Source organism: Terrapene carolina, unplaced genomic scaffold, assembly GCF_002925995.2.
Source record: "Terrapene carolina triunguis isolate 2854851 unplaced genomic scaffold, T_m_triunguis-2.0 Scaffold58, whole genome shotgun sequence".
NCBI lineage: Eukaryota > Metazoa > Chordata > Testudines > Emydidae > Terrapene > Terrapene triunguis.
Window position 1 is genome coordinate 54,108,638 of NW_020664409.1, and position 18,884 is coordinate 54,127,521.

Consider the following 18,884-nt stretch of genomic DNA (forward strand, 5'->3'; position numbering starts at 1 on the left):
ATTTAAATAACTTTAAGAAAGCATTTAGTGTTAAGACCAATAGTAGATAAAATACAGGACAATCAGCAACTAATTTTTCACTCACACTGCTAGCTTCTAGAACATCAAGGATACTTCACTTCACTCAAAAATGTTAATTTAATAAAGTCCCAACCACGATGGCCTTTTTTCTTTACAAAGCGAGGTAAATGTTTTGAAAACATTATGTTATGCAAACTTATTTCTGAAATACAGCAAAGCTATGCAAGTCTGCTTTCTGCTAACTACATCTCAAAAAAAAAAAAACCACACTGGCACGCCTGTTAAAAATATGTATGCATTAAGAATCAAAAGACAATGTCCTCATCAATGTTTGACTTGCATATTAGAGAGCTAATTGAAGAATTCCAGCAATGACAAGTGATTCTTAGAAAAGCTAAGTTTCCTAGTACAAGGACATATGTTGCAAGGTGTACAGCAGGGGTTCTCAAACTGGGGGGTGGGACCTCTCAAGGGGTCGTGAGGTTATTACATGGGGGATCGTGAGCTGTCAGCCTCCACCCCAAACCCTGTTTGCCTCCAGCATTTATAATGGTGTTAAATATATAAAAAAGTGTTTTTAATTTATTAGGGGAGGTCGCACTCAGAGACTTGCTATGTGAAAGGGGTCACCAATACAAAAGTTTGAGAACCACTGGTGTACAGCAACAGCCACATTTAATTTTTTTTATTTTTTATTAATGACCTATTAAGGTTGGAACATTTTACATTTTTTCCTTAGTTTGTCATGCATTTTGCTGTACTCAGAGGTATATAGGAGTCAAAGACTGAGGGCCACATTTGGAAATGAGTTTAATGGTGGAGTTGCACCCACTCACACTACCTTTCAAGTTTGCCATAAGCATTACAGAAATATTTCCTTCCTTTACTGTCTCTTCAGGACTGGTTTAAGATGGGCAAGATTAAATGGACTAAGTATTTTAACAAATGCACAAAGGTTATCATAATCTAACATTGACTCACCTTTTTTCTCTTTAAAAATATTTTTCATGGTCAAGTAACAGAATGCCATACTCTACATAAGTCAGTATTTTTTTTAAATTAAAGCAATAGCTGAGATCCTGCATAAAGAATGTACGTTCAGGTGTGGGGGACGGATGGACAAGGAAAGTCATTCAATATGCAAATAGATACATTCAATTTTATTGTATCTTTTGAAATACAAAATTCACATAAAAGGTCAGATTAGTAAAGTACATGAAGTTTCACTTTTCTTGCTCAGAAATTCACAGATGTACCTTATTCAATTTAAGAGCCTTAATGATGGATATTAACTATTAAAGGAGAACCTAACTTTGTTCATCTATTTACATGTCAGTTTACGGAATTAAGAACTATTGACAATCTTTTCAGCATCCAAACATTCAGTAATAATGAAATAAACTATAATTTCTACTCCTACAAATGAAGTACAAAGATCAGTGATTACTAATAAAAAAAATAACAATTCTGAGAGTAGTGTAATACAATATAGCTTAACGAAGTAAACTAAAGCACATTTCTTATGTAGTTTTTAGTACACTAAAGCACATTTATTATGTGGTTTTTAGTTTATTAAAGCACATTGCTAGAGACATGGCAATGTAGCCAAATCTAATTTGCAAACAATTACACAACTATTCATATAATCATACATGGAAGCACCCCAATCCTTTCAAACAGGACTGTTCAATTGCTTACAAGGTTAAGTATTACCTATACATAACAATAAGGCTCACATTTTAGTGTTCACATTGGTTCACGAGGAGTTCACTTGTTAAAAAAATATTAACTTTAAAAGTCCGACAGTCTTCCAGCAGCTCCCAAAAGTGGCTGCACTGGAACTGAACTTTAATTTTATATTTAAAAAGATGAGCTACTGGGGCATGGGACAGTGAGTTTTGGCAGCTGGCACAACCATGGGCAGTGTGTTCCTGCAAGAAGCTGTTGCTGATCAGCAGTTTCACTTTTTAAAAGGATTGGGCAGTGCACCTTTCTACCACAAACGGGAGCAAAATTGAGATTCCAGTGGCTTGAGTGGCACCTGAATACCTCCTGGCCTGACATACGTAAGGAGGAGTCCTATCTAACCCTACTAGGTATGTGGGAGGGATGGTCATGACATTGCAAGGCCTTTCAGGGAGGTAATGAATAGGGTTCAAAAGAGAGCAAAAAACATGACTTTTTAAAAGAAGGATTCATGGCAATTCCACATTGTACGCAATGAAATAGTCTGTACATATATGACCAGATATCCATTTTAGGGCTCTAGTGACACTGAACACTACTCAAGGCCTGGTTTTTTGGTTTAGGTTCACACCAGAAACATTTGATAGGATTAGGGTGACCAGATGTCCCGATTTTATAGGGACAGTCCTGATTTTTGGGTCTTTTTCTTATATAGGCTCCTATTACCCCCCACCCCGTCCCGATTTTTCACACTTGCTGTTTGGTCACCCTAGATGGGATTACAGCCTTGCACTGCTCCCTGTCCCATGCAACAATCATGGAACTCTAGCATTCCTGGGTGGCTTCATGACTGGCTAAAGCCACCTAGAATGTGTCAGAGTTAATCATGTGGGTGTGTCCACTTCAGGCCCAAAGACTGTGGACTGACATGGTTCATGGGGGGAATGTGGGTCCTAAACTTTCACTCACCCACTCTGAACCCAAATGGTCTGTTCTGGGTAGGCTTACTGACCTCAGACTCTGACTGATCCAGTGGGTGTCAGTTACACAGAAATCTAATTGGACTGGCCATGGTCAATATGACTCAGTTTGCTGGGGGTTATGTCCAGTCAGTCTGCCTAATAAAGCATGATCCATAGGAGCAGCTGGATGAAAGCCCCATCTCCTCAACTCTCACACATACTTCTTAGCAGGGCTTGACCCTACTAACATATGCAAGATGAGGTTTGCTCTTTGCAATGGATTGAAGTATGTGAGGCACTCTTATGAGAAGGCCACAATACTAGGTTGCGCCATTGCTAGGCATGGGTAGAAAGTCCGAGGATGGGATCTTACCAGGGGATGCCAGCTCTGGACAGCCAGTGTTAGGCGTCTGGCCAAGACATCATCTAGATTCTCAATACAGCTTGGGTAGATCTGAGTCTGTTCAGCAGGGACTCTCGCTGCTTGGTTTAGGTTTGGTTATTTAACAAAAGGTAAGGCCAATTTTACCTCAAATCAAGTATTCAATCCTGTTAGATGCAGAGCACCCTATACTCCTATTAAAGTGAGTAAATATGTAGAGCGTGCTCAGCACCTTGCAGGACTGTGCCTCAACTTCTTACTTGTGACCTGATGCTTTAAGATACAGCTGGGGATATAGATTTTTATTTGCTTGTTTGCACATACTTGTTTTATTTCTGAATAGATATTTATACCGACTGATCAGTGATTAATCTGAAACTAGTAATGTTTTTCATTCACTTTTGGCACTGTCCCAGTATGTCCTACTAAATTATTCTACAGCAAGTTATACTCTAATTCAAAATCCTAAAAGCACAGTATGAGTCAAAGAAGGTCTGATGGTTAAAACAAATACCTACTTTTATTTTCACAGTTGCTTCACATTTGTTTCAAAATGGAATGCCAACAAAAGATTGATCATAATTGTGGCATGAGACATTTTACAGCTTACATTTAAGCAATAATGTCTATAGTCAACATTGTAATGATGTCAACATTTTCTCTCTCTCAATAAAACAGGTTCTAACGTCCAAGAGGATCGTGAGCGATGGCTGAATATATAATAGCTGCGATGTTTGCCTACAGAGTCACTACACTAGTAACTAACCTGAATATGAAAGGCTGTATATAAAAACAAATTTTATTCTATTGAGCTGGAGTATACAAGCAATAAACAGCTTTTGCAGTTGATTAAATGTTGAAGCAAAGTTAAGGCATTTAATCAACTGCAAAGCCCATTTAACATAAGTATACTCCAATACCATAGGTAGTATTGATATTATATATGAAGAGAAAATGTTCATTCAATATATCTCACAAAAACAATTTTCTTCCCAGAGGCCTGGGAGCTTAGATGTGCCAATCTTTGAAAGTCTTTCTAGTGATGCTGATTTGGGGTATATAGTTTACATGAATAATTAAATGGCCTCAGGCATAAACAACAAATAATACTAATCCTTAGTATTTACATAATGCTTTTCATCCATAGGTCTTTAAGTGCTTTAAAAGAGGGGAAAGATTCCCCCCATTTTAAAGATGAGGAAGACCGAGGCACAGAGAAATTAAGGCTTACTTTTAAAAAAAATGTCCACTAGCTTTGGTGCTCAATTGGATGGAGACACCTTCGGCCTACTTTTCAGATTTTTCAGAGCATCTACAGCTTCCATGGAGGTCAAGTGAAGTTGTGGGTGCTCAGCATCTCTGAACACTAAACCTTGGGTGCTGTCAATTTAGGGCACTTAAAAAAGGAGGCACTAAAAATGAATGAACGCTTGGGAATTTAGTTCTAAATTACTTGTTCAAAGAACACTGAGATAACTTTCCACAATTCCCTTTGTGTTCTTTGACTCCGCATGAGTCACTAATTACTACTCAGGCGTGTGTCTATAAATGGTTATGGGACAAATTTTGTCTCTGCTCCCATCCATGTAGCTAAAACAGCCCTGCAGTAAATTAGCTTTGCAACTACAGAGACCAATGCAAATCTGGTGTGGGACCGAGCAGAGGTTGGTTCCCCAAACTAGCATTTATGTGCTGACATGGCTCTCCAACCTCTTTCCAGTCTAACTTCTATAAATGATAATTGTATGCTGGAGCACTTCTTCAGGGCAGGCACTGCTCACATGAAGTGACTTCTGGCTTTCTGGCCCTGTCTCCAGCTGGGGAGAGAAAAAAAGGGAATGAGGGGCCTATGATCTGCATGAGTACTCAGGAATGAGGAGCTTATTTATGAAGCAGAACCCTCGGGTCCCACTTACAACTAGCTCAGCTCTCCCTAAGATCAGTCCACAGCTCATTTATATGGTTGTATGAGGTTACCACATAAAGGCGAAGGGCAAAGAGCAGGCTCGTAGCATCAGTAAGAAACTGTGTATAATTGATGTGGGGACAATTTCCAGAATCTGTAGGATATGCGTGAGGCTGAAGTTGTTAGCTTCTAGTACAATAGCAATATTCTTTAAGTACCACAACATTATTTAGGCCACAGCTTTTAAATATGTAAAAGACTAGGGAAAAATGGCATTCATTAGAAGCCACCTCTCTGTAAATAAATCCCACTTTTAGATTTCTAAAAAATTGTCTTAATCACACAGAGTTTCACTCAAATTCCTAGCACTTTAACTGTCTTTAGAATCATCAGGAATGTGGAGTTAAAGAGTTGTGGGAAGTTATCTTAAACAGGAGTCAGTGATACAGACTACTTCACAGTTTGTAGGTATAGTATTCTAGTTCTAAACACAGATTAAATGACACCATCAACTTGAAAATTAGTCATCTTTTTAAAAACATGTTAAAAGTAGTTTTAGTGTGAAACTTTTGTCCTTGAATCCCCCTGCCAATTTTTGTGGTTTTGCAATCATATTTTTCTATAGTTTGAAAAGTTTCTTCGTGTGTGTGTGTGTGTGTGAGTGTGAGAAAGACAACAGGAGAAACTGGCAAATACAAAGTGATGTCAAATGCACAAAGTAAACAAGCCAAACAATTCTGTTTTCTTCTCTAATCTCTTTCAAGTGTAATACTCCAAAACGTTACTGGTAATGCTAGTAAGCCGAAGTCTCATTTTTAAGATGATGGTGTCATTTTAAACAGGCTCACATTAAATATGAACTAATGTAGTGTTGTGGCTCAGATAAATCAGTAGACAGTTTGGGCCTGATTCAAACCCTATTAAGGTCAACAAAAGCTTCCCACTGACTTTAACAGGGTTTGAATCAGGCCCTATAACAGTAGTAGATTCAGGTTACTGATTCATGTTGCATAAGTAACAAACTGTTGAATTTCAAAAAGTACTCCTTAGCCAGTGAAATGCTGCCAGGACAATAACAAGACACTCCTACAAGTCATAACCCCCTTAGTCTGTGATAAACCCCATGTACTAGAGGTTGGATTTCTCAGGGAGGGGATGGCAGAAGGACCTATTCATTTGTTTTTCTATTTACATGAAAATAGCCATAACCAAGACGGGGCAGCACCACTAGGTGAACAATTTACCAGTAAATGCATTTGATGGAATTGTTTATATTTTTGTTCCTGAAAAATATACAGAATCTATTGAGAGTGTAGAACAGTGTTCATTCTGTGTGATTTGAAATGGGGTGGAGGTTACTTTATGTTTTTTTGCGGGGTGAGGGGGAGGGACGAGAGGGATCTGAGGAGATACTCTCCATGGGAATTTAAAAGTTAGCTCCATTGATAGCAATTCACTCTCCTTTCCATTTGGCAGTATAATTTAAGAAAGGGCTCCCAGGAGCCCCATCCAGCACTTCATTGGGGTTGGTCTTCTAAACAAAAACACTAGTATTTTTCTCCAAAGCTTTTCTTTAGTGCAAGGATGCCTGGATGGAAGAGGGGCCAATGGAACACTCACTGTGCATCATAAATTTTGGGGGTCATCAAAGGTCACACTGGACCCTCCCAGAGTAAAATCCATCAGAGAGGAAAGTGGGCCCAGGAAACCAGCAAGACAGATTTTGCGCAGTTTCTAGTGAATGCTGTGCTGAGGGGAAAGGGGCTTGGGGATGGAGGGAATAAAAAAAGTCCCCTTTCTCTGCCACCTGCTCTCCAGGTCCCCTTTATCCTTGGGCAGCATGTTTCCTTGAGCAGGTGTAATGGCACCTCCAGATGGGTCAACTGTCTGTGGGATTGCACCCAAGACCTTTACATCTAAAAGGCTGAGCCTCTACGAGCTGAGTTAAAGGACCAGATATATTAGCACCAGGGCAGCAGAGGGGACAAAAATCTCTCATGTGGTCCAGCCACTAGAGGGGGACAGAGGCCCACATTGGGTTCATGTGGGTTACAAAGGCATGCGGCCACTGGCTACCCCGATTGCGATACTTCCCCCTCAGCAGAGAGGGTGTAGTGTGGAATGGCAGCTAATGACTTCTATTGGCTCAGGGTATTGTGCAGGCAGGGCCGGCTCCAGGCACCAGCTTACCAAGCAGGTGCTTGGGGCGGCCACTCCGGAGAGGGGTGGCACGTCCAGCTGTTCGGCGGCAATTCAGCGGACGGTCCCTCACTCCCACTCGGAGCAAAGGACCTCCCGCCGAATTGCCGCCGCAGATCATGATCGCGGCTCTTTTTTTTGTTTGTTTGTTTGGCTGCTTGGGGCGGCCAAAACCCTGGAGCTGGCCCTGTGTGCAGGGTGAATGTCTCAGAGTTGCTGCTTTCTTCCATGCCCCCTTATCAATTTCCAGCCACTCCTGCTCTCGTGTCTGTGGAGGTGATCCTCCAGCCCTAAGACATTTAGCATTACTCTCTCTTCACTTAAACATACAGAAGTAGGAGAGAGATGAAAGCAGAACAGGAAAAAGCAAACATGTCTAAAAAGAAAATACGCAGCCAGGAAACAGCAAAAAAGTGAGCTTAGTGGGAAGTCTGCAATAGGCAGTTTACTTTTCTAAAAAGACCTTATCTTGTAACGAAAGGCAATATCAGAGTCTGGCAAGAGGATACCAAGGCCCATACGACTGTTGTTGAGCCCTATGGGCTTCTTTTCCACTAGTTCTATGTCAAAGTGAGCCAAGAATAAAATCAGAAACAGCTTCATTTCATTCATTGCAAAGAACCTGCCAGGACACATGCTGATTCCAGAGCCAAAAGGCATCAGAAAGTGTTTCAGCTTTCTTCCTCCCTTGTAGAAGGTGGTTTTCTTCTTGCCATTCTCTATATAACGATCAAACTTATACACCTGAAAATAAAAGACAGGGGGTGAAAATTAACGGAGCAGTTACATGAGCAGTTTCATTTGCAAGAGGGTGCTTCTAAAACCCTGAAGTAAGTTAAGAGCTAAGCCAAGGAACTGACAGCTTCCTCTTTTTAGTCTGTTCACTTAAAATGAGTTTTATGTACCCTCAAATTACCTCACTGCACATTAAGTGGCAGGGGCTGTTGTCTGGGTTGTTGGAAAAGGTGTGCTGCCCCTTTAAGGGCTAGAGAGAGTGTTAGTTGCTATCGCAGCTTCATAGCAGGTCAGCGTGGGGACCCATTCCCACCAGGTGTCTGGAAGAGAGAGGGGACTATTTATGTCCATGCCAGTGCAGGAAAAGCCTTCTTCTGTTCTAATTATGGGCATTTTGAGGCAGGGACAATGATCCTCAGGAAGAGGACAGTTTTCGTTTGTGAAGCATCCTATTCACCCAGGAGGCTACATACATTACTATTAATAATAATCTGCAAAATTTGGCAAAATCCCATTGGTACAATGATTTTGCTCTTTCAGGCAAGGAGAAAATTGATCTACTGCAACCCCCACATTCCCTCTCACGGTGTGGATTGTTCAGGAACTAGCCCTGATAACTTACTATCTGTTTTCTTGTCAGTCGAAGATAGTTTCCATCTGTCTCACTTGTTCACACCTGACTTTCAATGGCTTGCTATGGAAGATGTGTGCAAAGCAGGCCACATGTTAATAAGTGACCGTAGTAGGAAGCGTTTTTCTAGAGTAAGTACTCTAGAATTTACTCCAATAAGTTTAGCTAGTATCTTAGGTCCCATAAATTTAACACCTTTCTGAAGACCTTTAATATCAGGGTCATCGTTAAGGGCTAACTTGAGTTTGTGAATGAAGGAGATGTGGCAATCCTAGCTCAGTCCATGGTGAATTAAACCACTTAAAAATAGTCATGTATGCTTTGAATGAAAATAACAAAACACTTGCTGCTTATGTTCACTCATTAGCACTTGGCCAGTTAGCATACATCTGCTATAGTGCAAGCTTTTGAAAGTTAGACTTGAACAAGCAATTCAGAAACCATCTCAGCTGATAGTAAAAAAATCATAGAAAGTTTACCAGGCAGGTTCCTGGTCAAGCCATACCATGGGGGAAAAAGTGGATTGATTATCTCTTTGCCAGAAAGACAAAAGACACTGCAATATATCAATTTTAAATAAAAATACAAACATAATAATACTGTACATTTTTTGATTGCCTGTTCTATATGTCCTAAGGAAAAATAAAATGACTGTTTCCATAATGCTCTTGAACATCAGTAAAAAACAGTGGTAGAGAGGCTTAGTCTTCTGACTACCAGAACCCTGTTCTATCTATCAGATTAGAGGTTCTTAAACTGTGATCAGCAGGGCCTCCTGGCTGTCAGTAGACTATCTTGAGAAGCAAGCAGTGGAGGTGTCTTGGGCTGGTCCATGAGAAAATCTGACTAGCATTTACTTAGGCTTTGAGGAGTGGGGAAAGAGGTCACCAACACACAGTTACACTTATGTAATATGATACCTAACCATAAGATGTTAATTTCATCAGTGGCCTGAATTTAATATAAAAGTCTGCAGAGGTGAACTTTTAATACTGAACTAATCCACTGAGCTACCTGTTTTCCCAGAAAACTTTTCCCACCCATTATATTCCCCAAATATATGACAAACCCAAGACTGTTCTTTAATAAAATTCAGTTTGCATCTCATATTCAATAGATGTGCACACTACAAATTCAAGAACACAACAGAAGTTATTTTTCCCCTTTTTGAGAGGGTCTCTGTGTTGAAATCAATGTACTCTGCAACGTACTGATAACTCATTCGCCATCAAAATGATAAAGTATATAAACTAAAGCGATACTGTGAAAGCTGAGCAGATTTGATATTGAGAAAATATCCTCCATCTATGGAAACATGGTATCACATTCTGACACTTACTTAGTAAGGGAGACTTCAAGAAATGCTCAGCTACTGATTTTATACATCGAGTTTTCCTTTTTTGTATATGGACAGATAGTTGGTTTTTACTAAGAAATTAGATATTGTGTTCATATCTGTAGCAGTACTTCCATTTATAATTTCTTCTTCTGGCCAGCCTTCAAACAGCCTCAATTATGTTGAGTCGCACCTTACACTTCAAAACGAGTCCCATTGACTTCAATAGGACTACTTGTAGAGTACAATACTATCCAATGTGAATAAGGACATCAGAATCTGGCTCTTTTCCTGCAACCTGATAAACACGTTTTTATTCTTAAACTGGTTGTGTGTTTTATCCAAACAATCATCTTCTAAAAATGTGTAAACAAATCTAATTTCCCTTCTGAAGCTGAACTATGATTTGGTATATATCTGCAACTGTCTTAACAAGTGTTTAAACGAGAAGGATCGATAAACAACCACTTGCTTAGAAAATGAGGGGGCAGGTGAGGAGAAATGATTTAGTTATAAACTGCCACCTCTGTAAGATGCAGTTGGCATTGACTGGTCTTGCTTTGTAAAATCTCACTTCCTATACAGCACACCGAACTAGCAACAACAATCCTTCAGTAAAATCTATGTAAGAGTATGACTATTCAATTTGCATGCAGGTGGTGAACTTCTGAAGTCGTATTAAGGCTGAGCCAGGGTGGATTAATTGCCAGTCTTTGATATTCATTAACTCTAGCTTCAGAAAAAAATATAAGGAGATGACACAATTACCCTCAGAGCTTCACTGCAGAGCAACAGCTTTACAATCTCAAGTTCACAACATCATACTAATTGACCAAAAAGGGGTGAATCCCTATGAAGAGAGGTGAAAAAGCATATGGCTCAAGTAAGACACTGCTATTATAGGGCTTTGGAGAGTCAATGATGCTTTGGGGGCACTTAGTTAAATGATCCACATTATTTGCTATTTAAAGCACCTTCTATTATTCAGCCCTTCTTGGGTATCAAATGATCCACTGCCAAACAAAACCCACATTTAGCCTAAAGTTTATGGTAGTCAATGTGCAATTGTCAATTCCTTTGAAAGCAGTAGCAGTCAGTCTCATCACCATATTTCTCTCTTCAGGCCATGAATCCTTTGACCTACAGGGCCCTAGAAAATACATCTGAAAGTAGGAAGATTTGTTCCACAAGAAGGAACAGCAGTAAAAAACTATCACAAAAAGCACGGCTGCTGCAATGTGCCTGAAGTATGATGAGTAGCACCAGCTGAATGTTTTACCTCAGGATCTTCATAGACCTCAGGGTCCATGTGCAAAATTTGAGGGTAAAGAGCTATCCAGTCTCCTTTCCTCAAACTGACTTCCTGATTTCCTCCAAGCTTGAGAATATAATCCTCTTGGCTGATCCGAATGTTCATGGAAGACGAGCACATTCGTAAACTCTCGTTTAAAGCACTCTCTGAATTTAAACAAAGAGGGAAGGAAAAGCATTAAAATATGGAAGATGATTGGAAGTTATACATGGCTACAGCTGCTGGATCGCTACAAGTTCAGTAGGGCAGGCTAAAAAAATCCCCAATCATGCTAGATACTACGAGGAGGTAATAAACTATCCCGGAGGGGTTGGGGGAAAAGCTGCAATTCTGAACCTTTAGATGTAATTCTCACTGATGGTTCTGAGGCATCTTGTAGGCTTTAGGCAGTAGTGAATTTTGGGTGGAAAGCCATTATTCAGGCATCATGCTGAAAACAACACAATCGAAAGAGATGAATGCTTTATGCATTTACATATATTTTGGAGTAAATACCAGTCAAAGCACTGAAAAGACTATTTAGCCTGCCTTTCAAAAGCTGTCGGTTGTAATAGAAGGACTGTGAGAAAAATCATTTAACTTGTTAATAATGTAGTAATTTTGAGGTATTTTGAGGCGTTTTTTAATATCCAACAAGATATGCTGCCAAACTCTGATTTTGATTATTTTCAGAGTGAATGTAAACAATTTGCTTGGCAATTTTAAAAGAGAAAATTCTTTTATTGAATCATGAGAAAAAACATTCTTCTCAGTATTATGGCAAACAAGATTTCTAACATCATTATATCCTTGAAGGCTCCAGAATCTGAATGTCCTTGCTTTCCCAGTGGCCTTCACCTTTTGCTCCTAGCACGACAGATTTTATGGCTAATTTCCGGCAATTTATCCTGGCAGTTTGAGGAGGAATTCCTTTGGGAATAATATGCATAATTTGCATAAATCATTCTGATAGCATGCATATCAGCATGTAGCTCCTGTCTAGTGCTGCATCTCTCACTTTGTAATCAAAACTGACTATTTTTCCACCAGCATGTATGGGTGCTGTAATATGCGACTTGATTCCTTCTAATCATCAGTGTGAAAATAGCCTAAAATAGAGTTTCAGTTTCACATGATAATACATTTATGACTGTATTAATGCTCTGTATTATAAAATAAACCTCCTCTAAGTGTTTAGCATGGCACCATAATCCCTGCACCCAAAGATTAGTTTATTAGAGACAGTAGCTACACAGCATAGATACATCTGAAAAAGATAATAACAAACGTTCTTTCACTAAAAATTAAATCTGGTGTAGCATGCATAGCAAATAAAGCGGCCTTGGATGCTTTCTCGCAGGAGGTTTTTCCTTAAGCGTGCATTTGTCTAAAGAAATGAGGCTGCGGTCAGCTTTGTGTGGCCAGCGCTGTGATTCAATGTGACGCACAGTGAGTCTGTGCATATTCTTTTGGACTGCCTTCGTTACTATAATCAGGCAGAGTCAAATCGGCTTGTTGGTGACGAAGCCAGAAAAGAACTCTGGTTCCAGAATATGGCCTCTACTGCGGATAGCCACAAGGCACCTGACACGATAGATTTCAACTGGCAGCGCTCTGGCAACAAAACTTTACACGGTACAAAGAAAAGGTCCAGCCTCCACTCTTGTGCTGTCTCCATCCTTGGAAAAATGAAGCTGATAACACCACTTTCGTCTACAATATGAAAATGGTAGCTGACATATGCAGCAACACTGTTCACCCAAGAAATCAAATAAGGAGGAAAAAAAGAAAAGCAAAATAATTATGGACCTGCTGCTGTGAAATAGCAGGTTTACATTTAACATCATGAGCTACACGGTCACATCCTATTGGTTGACATTCTCCCAGGAAGCATGGCAGTCTGTGCCCATTGCAGTATCACAAATGACAATTGGGCAAGCATATCTTATGCAGAAGTTAATCACAATAATGGAGCACAAAGTGTGGCTTAGCGGTCAGATCGTAAATGACAAATCTGTTTTACCTTCCAGTACCAGTTATGTGTGGAAGGCGAGCTTGGCTCTCGCTCTGAGCGATCATGCCGATAATCATTAGATGACAAAAGTAATGAGTCACATTATGATCAACAAAGGAGAATGGAGCTTAGATGGGTTTGCAGTCTAACATTAAAAAATAGACACTCAGCCTTCCACAACCCCGTATGAATGCCGGAGCTATACATTGAGAAGAATGACAACTGCACAATAAAATTGCAGCCTTTACTTGCAGTTGTCATAGTTCAGCAGACACCAGCCAGTGCTACTGACAGACCAGCTGGGTAGCTTGGGAGGTCTTCCATTCTGCACCATGAGGTACAGTAAATTATCCAGCACGGTAGAGCAACATCTGTTTCTGTGCTAGTGCCGAACAAACAAGGCAATTTAAAGCATACCAAGGGATAACCAAGCAGCAAATGAACATGACCCTCATTTTTTTCCCTTCTTACACACACGAGATGCTAAACTTCATTGTACAAGTGCTACATAAAGGGGAAGCCAGGCTGTTAGTTGATAAGGCGTTGTCAGAGCGATTTTACATATTTTCTATAAAGAGAGAGACATCTCATAGTATTGTTATTCTTAGAACCCTCCCACTTCTGTCTTCATTTCTCTTATACCAAAGCTAGCACTCAGCTCTCAATTCATTCTAGATTTTTTAAAAAAAACCTGTTTCAATATACTTATAAATATTCAGTCTTTAAACCTAATTTGCTATACTTAGTTCACATGCCTTCAAGCATTTGTCTTCCAATTTCCACTGAATAAATGCGTACTAATGAGAAATAGAGCAAGCTGCTGAGGCAAAGCTGGGTGACTTGAGCCTGGCCTGCCACCAGCTTGTGATAGGCAGGCAAATTGAGTTAAAATGAAAAGTCTTGTCAGCTGAAATACAACATGGTAGCCAAACAGCAAGCTGTCAATCATCCAGCCAAAACAAGGGACTGCAGGTAATAAAAGGTCATTGCGAATCATTAGTGCATTTGGCTTTCATATGCAAGTTAATTTTAATTAAACATGATCTCTATCTGTAAATGTTTTATAAAACTTATTGTGCATAATGGATTGTTAATTTTATACTAACATTCAGCAGGTAATAGGGCACTATAATTATTAGAGTGTATTATAGAAAAATAGCTATTGAGTATGCAAATATTTTTGGTGATAATTTACATCATGCATTATAGTGTGCCAGCATAAATGATAATGTCTGAAACAAGTGTATCTGTGGCTTACTGAGAACTGAGCAGTACTGACCAGCACATACTAGGGAATATATTTATTTTTTCAAATGTCAGCAACATTTTTTCATGCTTAACACTTGCATTGCAGCTACTTAAAATTTTTCTACCTTTTCATATACATACAATTATTTTTCAAGCAGTTGTCCTTTAGAAACAAATATCTGGAATTCAGCAATGTCATGGGGCAAGAATACTTCACAATATGAATTAATGTAAAAATTATAAAATAAACTAAATAAAGAAAACATGGCTGGAACAAAATGTGCGCTAAATACCATTATTGTTTACTATATATTAGAGCTCCATTGTGAGTCATAATGACTAATAATGTATGTTACTCTGCACATACAAATAAGCACATTCTGGTTCCTGGAGAAGTCAGGACAAAAAGGAAACTGTGCTGTTCCAGAAATAGCTGGGGGGAAAAAAATCAGGCCTGTGATTTGGTGACAGGTCTTAGTTTTTATAGAAGTCTAAATGATGGATTCAGAAGTCAGTCAAGCCATACTGTTCCCTAGACCAGAAAATTTGACCACAACAAAGATGATGTTTCTTTTGACAGATCTTGACTATTCTTCTTCTCCAAACTATGAGGAATCAAAGGTCCTTATAGCTATAGTAAGACAAAACAGGGGTGCAGGAATCAGAACATTTAGAACAGGAAAAGAGTAACAAGCGCAAGATGACAAGGTGATACACATACAAGAATCCCACCCGGTCTATCTTACTCATGTCGGGACAGAGGGATGAATTCCCAATTCTGTATGCACTGAGTTAAAGGGTGAGATGAAAAGGGAAAAACTTGTTCTCAGATGCTATGGTTAGAATGCTTTAAATGTACAGATGGGGCTTGATCCTGCTTTCTTTATGTACACAGAACTGTCAGTGTAGCAGCTGGGAATTTTGGGTGTGCAAGCAGTGCTGGATCAGCCCCACATTCTTCCCTATGTATTATTAGCCTAGAGTCACTTTTCACTAAAGCATTTATTTAATGCACCTAGCTGTATGTGGATTTTTCTCTTTTTTATTGTTTTGCGGGACTGTATCTGTTCCTTTATGACTAAAGTGAAAGAAGAACTGAAAGCTGGCTTCTGTTCATACAACATTCAGCTTCATCAGATCAGAAAATTTATCAAACTTGTTACAAAAATGTCCAAGGCAGAATCTGCTGCCCTCACTTCCAAACATATAAATTGACTGGTACTAAGGTACTGGAAGATTTCAAAGAACATCAGTTTGGATGATATATTTAATGTTTTTGAACTGTTCATCAGACATTTTGCATCAGATGGTTTTAGTGAGCTACTTAAATTGGTTTGATACTTAATGGCACTGGGTGCAAATCATGAAATAGTTACTTTACAAAACTGTTTAATTTTTAAAAAGCTAAACATACAATAAGGACAGACGTTTTAAGTTCAGGATAAGGCCGTCTGGCCCAACATGCTTATCCTTTTCATTTTCTTTCATCCAGTCTTCCTGTTTTTTCACCATCTCCTCTTCCAAACACACAATAAGTTGTCTTTTGACCTCATTTAAACTTTTTCATTCTTTCCCTGGTAACTTTTTCCATGCATCTATTAACCTTGGTATGACGTAGCTCTACTCATGTTCCCAAACAACATAGATTACATGCTTGGAAAGTCATGTAGTTCATGGACATTCATTCAGAGTAACATTGTCCATCTCCTCTACATCAAAAATGTTCTTTATCAATTTATAAAAGTAAATCTTCACCAACAGACTTCAGTGACTCTGTAATGAAGCCAACTTTCTAAGTTTATATACAGTTGGATGACAGTATCAGCCTGTACCAAAAAGGTGGGGAAAAAACAAACTCAGTTTTACATTTGTTCTATGATAATCAACTCAGTTTTAAGAAGTGAATGTAAGAGTTTGTGAACTTGCCAGATAAGACAGCCCTGGAGAATAGAGGCTTCTATTATTTGCAAAACAAGTACAGTGTGAGCAAAGAATGAAAACTCTTCCCATCTTTCTTTGCTAATGTGTCTCAGCACTAACCTGAAGGGATCTCTTCATGGGGTGGAAAAGCAATTCAGGCACTGATCCAGTAGGGCAGTTAAGCACATGCTCAATTTCAAGCACACAAGTGGTTCCATTAACTTCAATAGAACTTCAGTCTCTATGTTCTCCTTCAGTGGTTGTCCATGCTATAACCAACTGGTGACAATGGAGCCTTGTGTCAAAGGATATGGTAGACATTTTCAGTGGCCTAAGGGTCAGGTGCCTGACTGCCATTTGTCCCTCTGAAAATCAACCCCATGAGCTTTGTGCTGCAGGTGTTTGTGCATTAGGAAATGAACAGAGACCATCAACTCATTACAAAGGCCAATCCAGTCACTAAATGGAAACAACTTTCTATGTCTACTAACATGGTTCACATTTGAATCAGTGACCTAGAAAACTCTAATTTCTTACCTAGCCCTTAAGATTCTCCATATTATTTCAAGGTTTTATTCATTTTTATTACTAAAAATATTGGTTCTCATTTGCAAAGATATGTCTACTTGTGTTTGGTTAGGAGTCACACATCTGAGGTTACTTTAAACAAAACAAAACAAGCTTTTTTTAAGATCTAAAGAGATAAAACTGGTTTTGGAAATAGTAAACTACATTTTGAGCACAAATTGATTTTCCTAACTACTTTTATTCAGTTCAGGAAAGGGTCTTTCTTGGCAATACACTACAGAAGTATCTGAAATGCATTAGCACTTCGGCAGATGCTCAGAATCAAACAACTTAATAGGCATATAAACTTTTTTCAAATAATTGCAAAGCTTCGATTTAGCCTTTTGCATACTTTGCATAGTTAATTACCTAGGCTTTAATGTTTACATGCAATGAGAGTATCTACAGCTATAAACTACATAATTTATAATTGATGTAAATGGGTGTTATTATGTCAATTAAGCAGCTGTGTCCTCCACCTTCTCAGTAAACAGAAATGAGTGATAAACTGAGTTTGCAGAAAGATACCCTCTTTTCTTCACAACAGATAAAAATAAATTACCTAGGTAGACCAGGTTGTCCAATTGTTCTCTGGTGAGGTGGATGGTATATCCAGGCCCTTTCTTTTGACCTGTTGACTGCAGCAAATGGTCAATTTCGTCACGCACCACTGCAAAAGCTTCTGGGTGCCGCAGAAGATAATACATGGCCCAGAATGTAGCTGGAATCGTGTTTCCCACAGAGGCCCACAGGAAGGCAAAATGATGTGCTGGGAGAAAATAAGTGAAAAGGAAGATTAATAGCGTTTATTACACTGATTAGATTTGCAGTGTGCTAATTAAAAGATGTTAGGACACAGACCCAGCCAAGGATCAGTGAATGCTAATGAGGACCAATAGGCTTCTGAAGTCTAATTTTCTGCTTAATGAGAATAGTTTGAAATGTAATGGGGGCGGGGGGGAGAAGAGAAGGGAAGTAAATGCTGCTCAGTTATAATCTCTCTCATTATCACCATTAAGTATCTTGTTTTACCACCTCAGCCAAAAAAAAAAATCAATTATCATAGATGGTTGTTTCAGAGTAAAATATTTTATCATTAGCCAATTAGAAAGAACATAAAAAATTTCAAGGTCGCCATTTTGCCTTTTTATTTCAAAGGTCTATAGTAAATTATTTTATTTTAGACAAGCAATCATTCATAAGTTTCCTACCTGCTTTGTCATAATCTTGGAGCAGCTCATATTTCTCTAATGTATCTTTTCTGGCTTGGATCACTTCTGACCCTCCCATCCATTTTGCCATGTTCCGAAGTAAAAAATGATGTATAAGCTCCTTCCGAACCTTCTTGGTAACTCCTAGCAACTCAATTGGTATGTTTGCAGCTAAATAGGGAAAGTTGGCATCAAACTTGGTAAATTTGTCTCTGATTTCACTAATAACATTGTGGCCATCTGCAGCAGGATCTCTTCCATATAGTGTTATAAAACTGGCTTCAAACATTAGAAAGCTGCAGAACTTGTACATTTTTTCTGTTTTCCAATCTGTTGCTTGTGAGCATTTCCATTCAAATATATGCTGGAGATTTTTCATCATGTGGTCAGAAATTATGTCCAAAGGCTTGCCTTGCAGGTATTGGTAAATTCGATGCAGATTTTCGTTTAGGTTTGGGAAATTTGACAAAGAGGGATAGCCAAAAGTTCTTGATGCCATTTTATCAGCAAATTCATAAAATTCAAGTTGCTTGCTATTTCTGATCACATAAACATACTGGAATGGGTCCATGATAAAGGTAATATATCTACCTGAACAGAAGAAAAAGAACCATATATACAGATCAGTACTTTTGTGATACTACTACTATTATTAATAATATTCAATGTTAATTTAAGCCAGTGGTTCCCAAACTTGTTCCGCCGCTTGTGCAGGGAAAGCCCCTGGCGGGCCGGGCCGGTTTGTTTACCTGCCCCGTCCGCAGGTTCGGCCGAT

General features: G+C 39.0%; 1 protein-coding gene across 1 annotated transcript in view; it reads right to left on the bottom strand.

The window, feature by feature from the left end:
• Positions 1–7,278: 7,278 nt before the first annotated feature.
• The window catches only part of LOC112114669 (25-hydroxycholesterol 7-alpha-hydroxylase), a 20,859-nt gene continuing 9,253 nt past the window's right edge, over positions 7,279–18,884 (bottom strand). Inside the window, exons 3-6 of the mRNA XM_026659703.1 lie at positions 18,110–18,700; positions 17,461–17,667; positions 11,138–11,316; positions 7,279–7,900 (exon numbers count right to left, since the gene is read on the bottom strand). Coding sequence (XP_026515488.1) covers positions 7,610–7,900; positions 11,138–11,316; positions 17,461–17,667; positions 18,110–18,700 — 1,268 coding nt within the window. The 3' untranslated portion in view covers positions 7,279–7,609. The remainder of the gene's footprint in view (positions 7,901–11,137; positions 11,317–17,460; positions 17,668–18,109; positions 18,701–18,884) is intronic.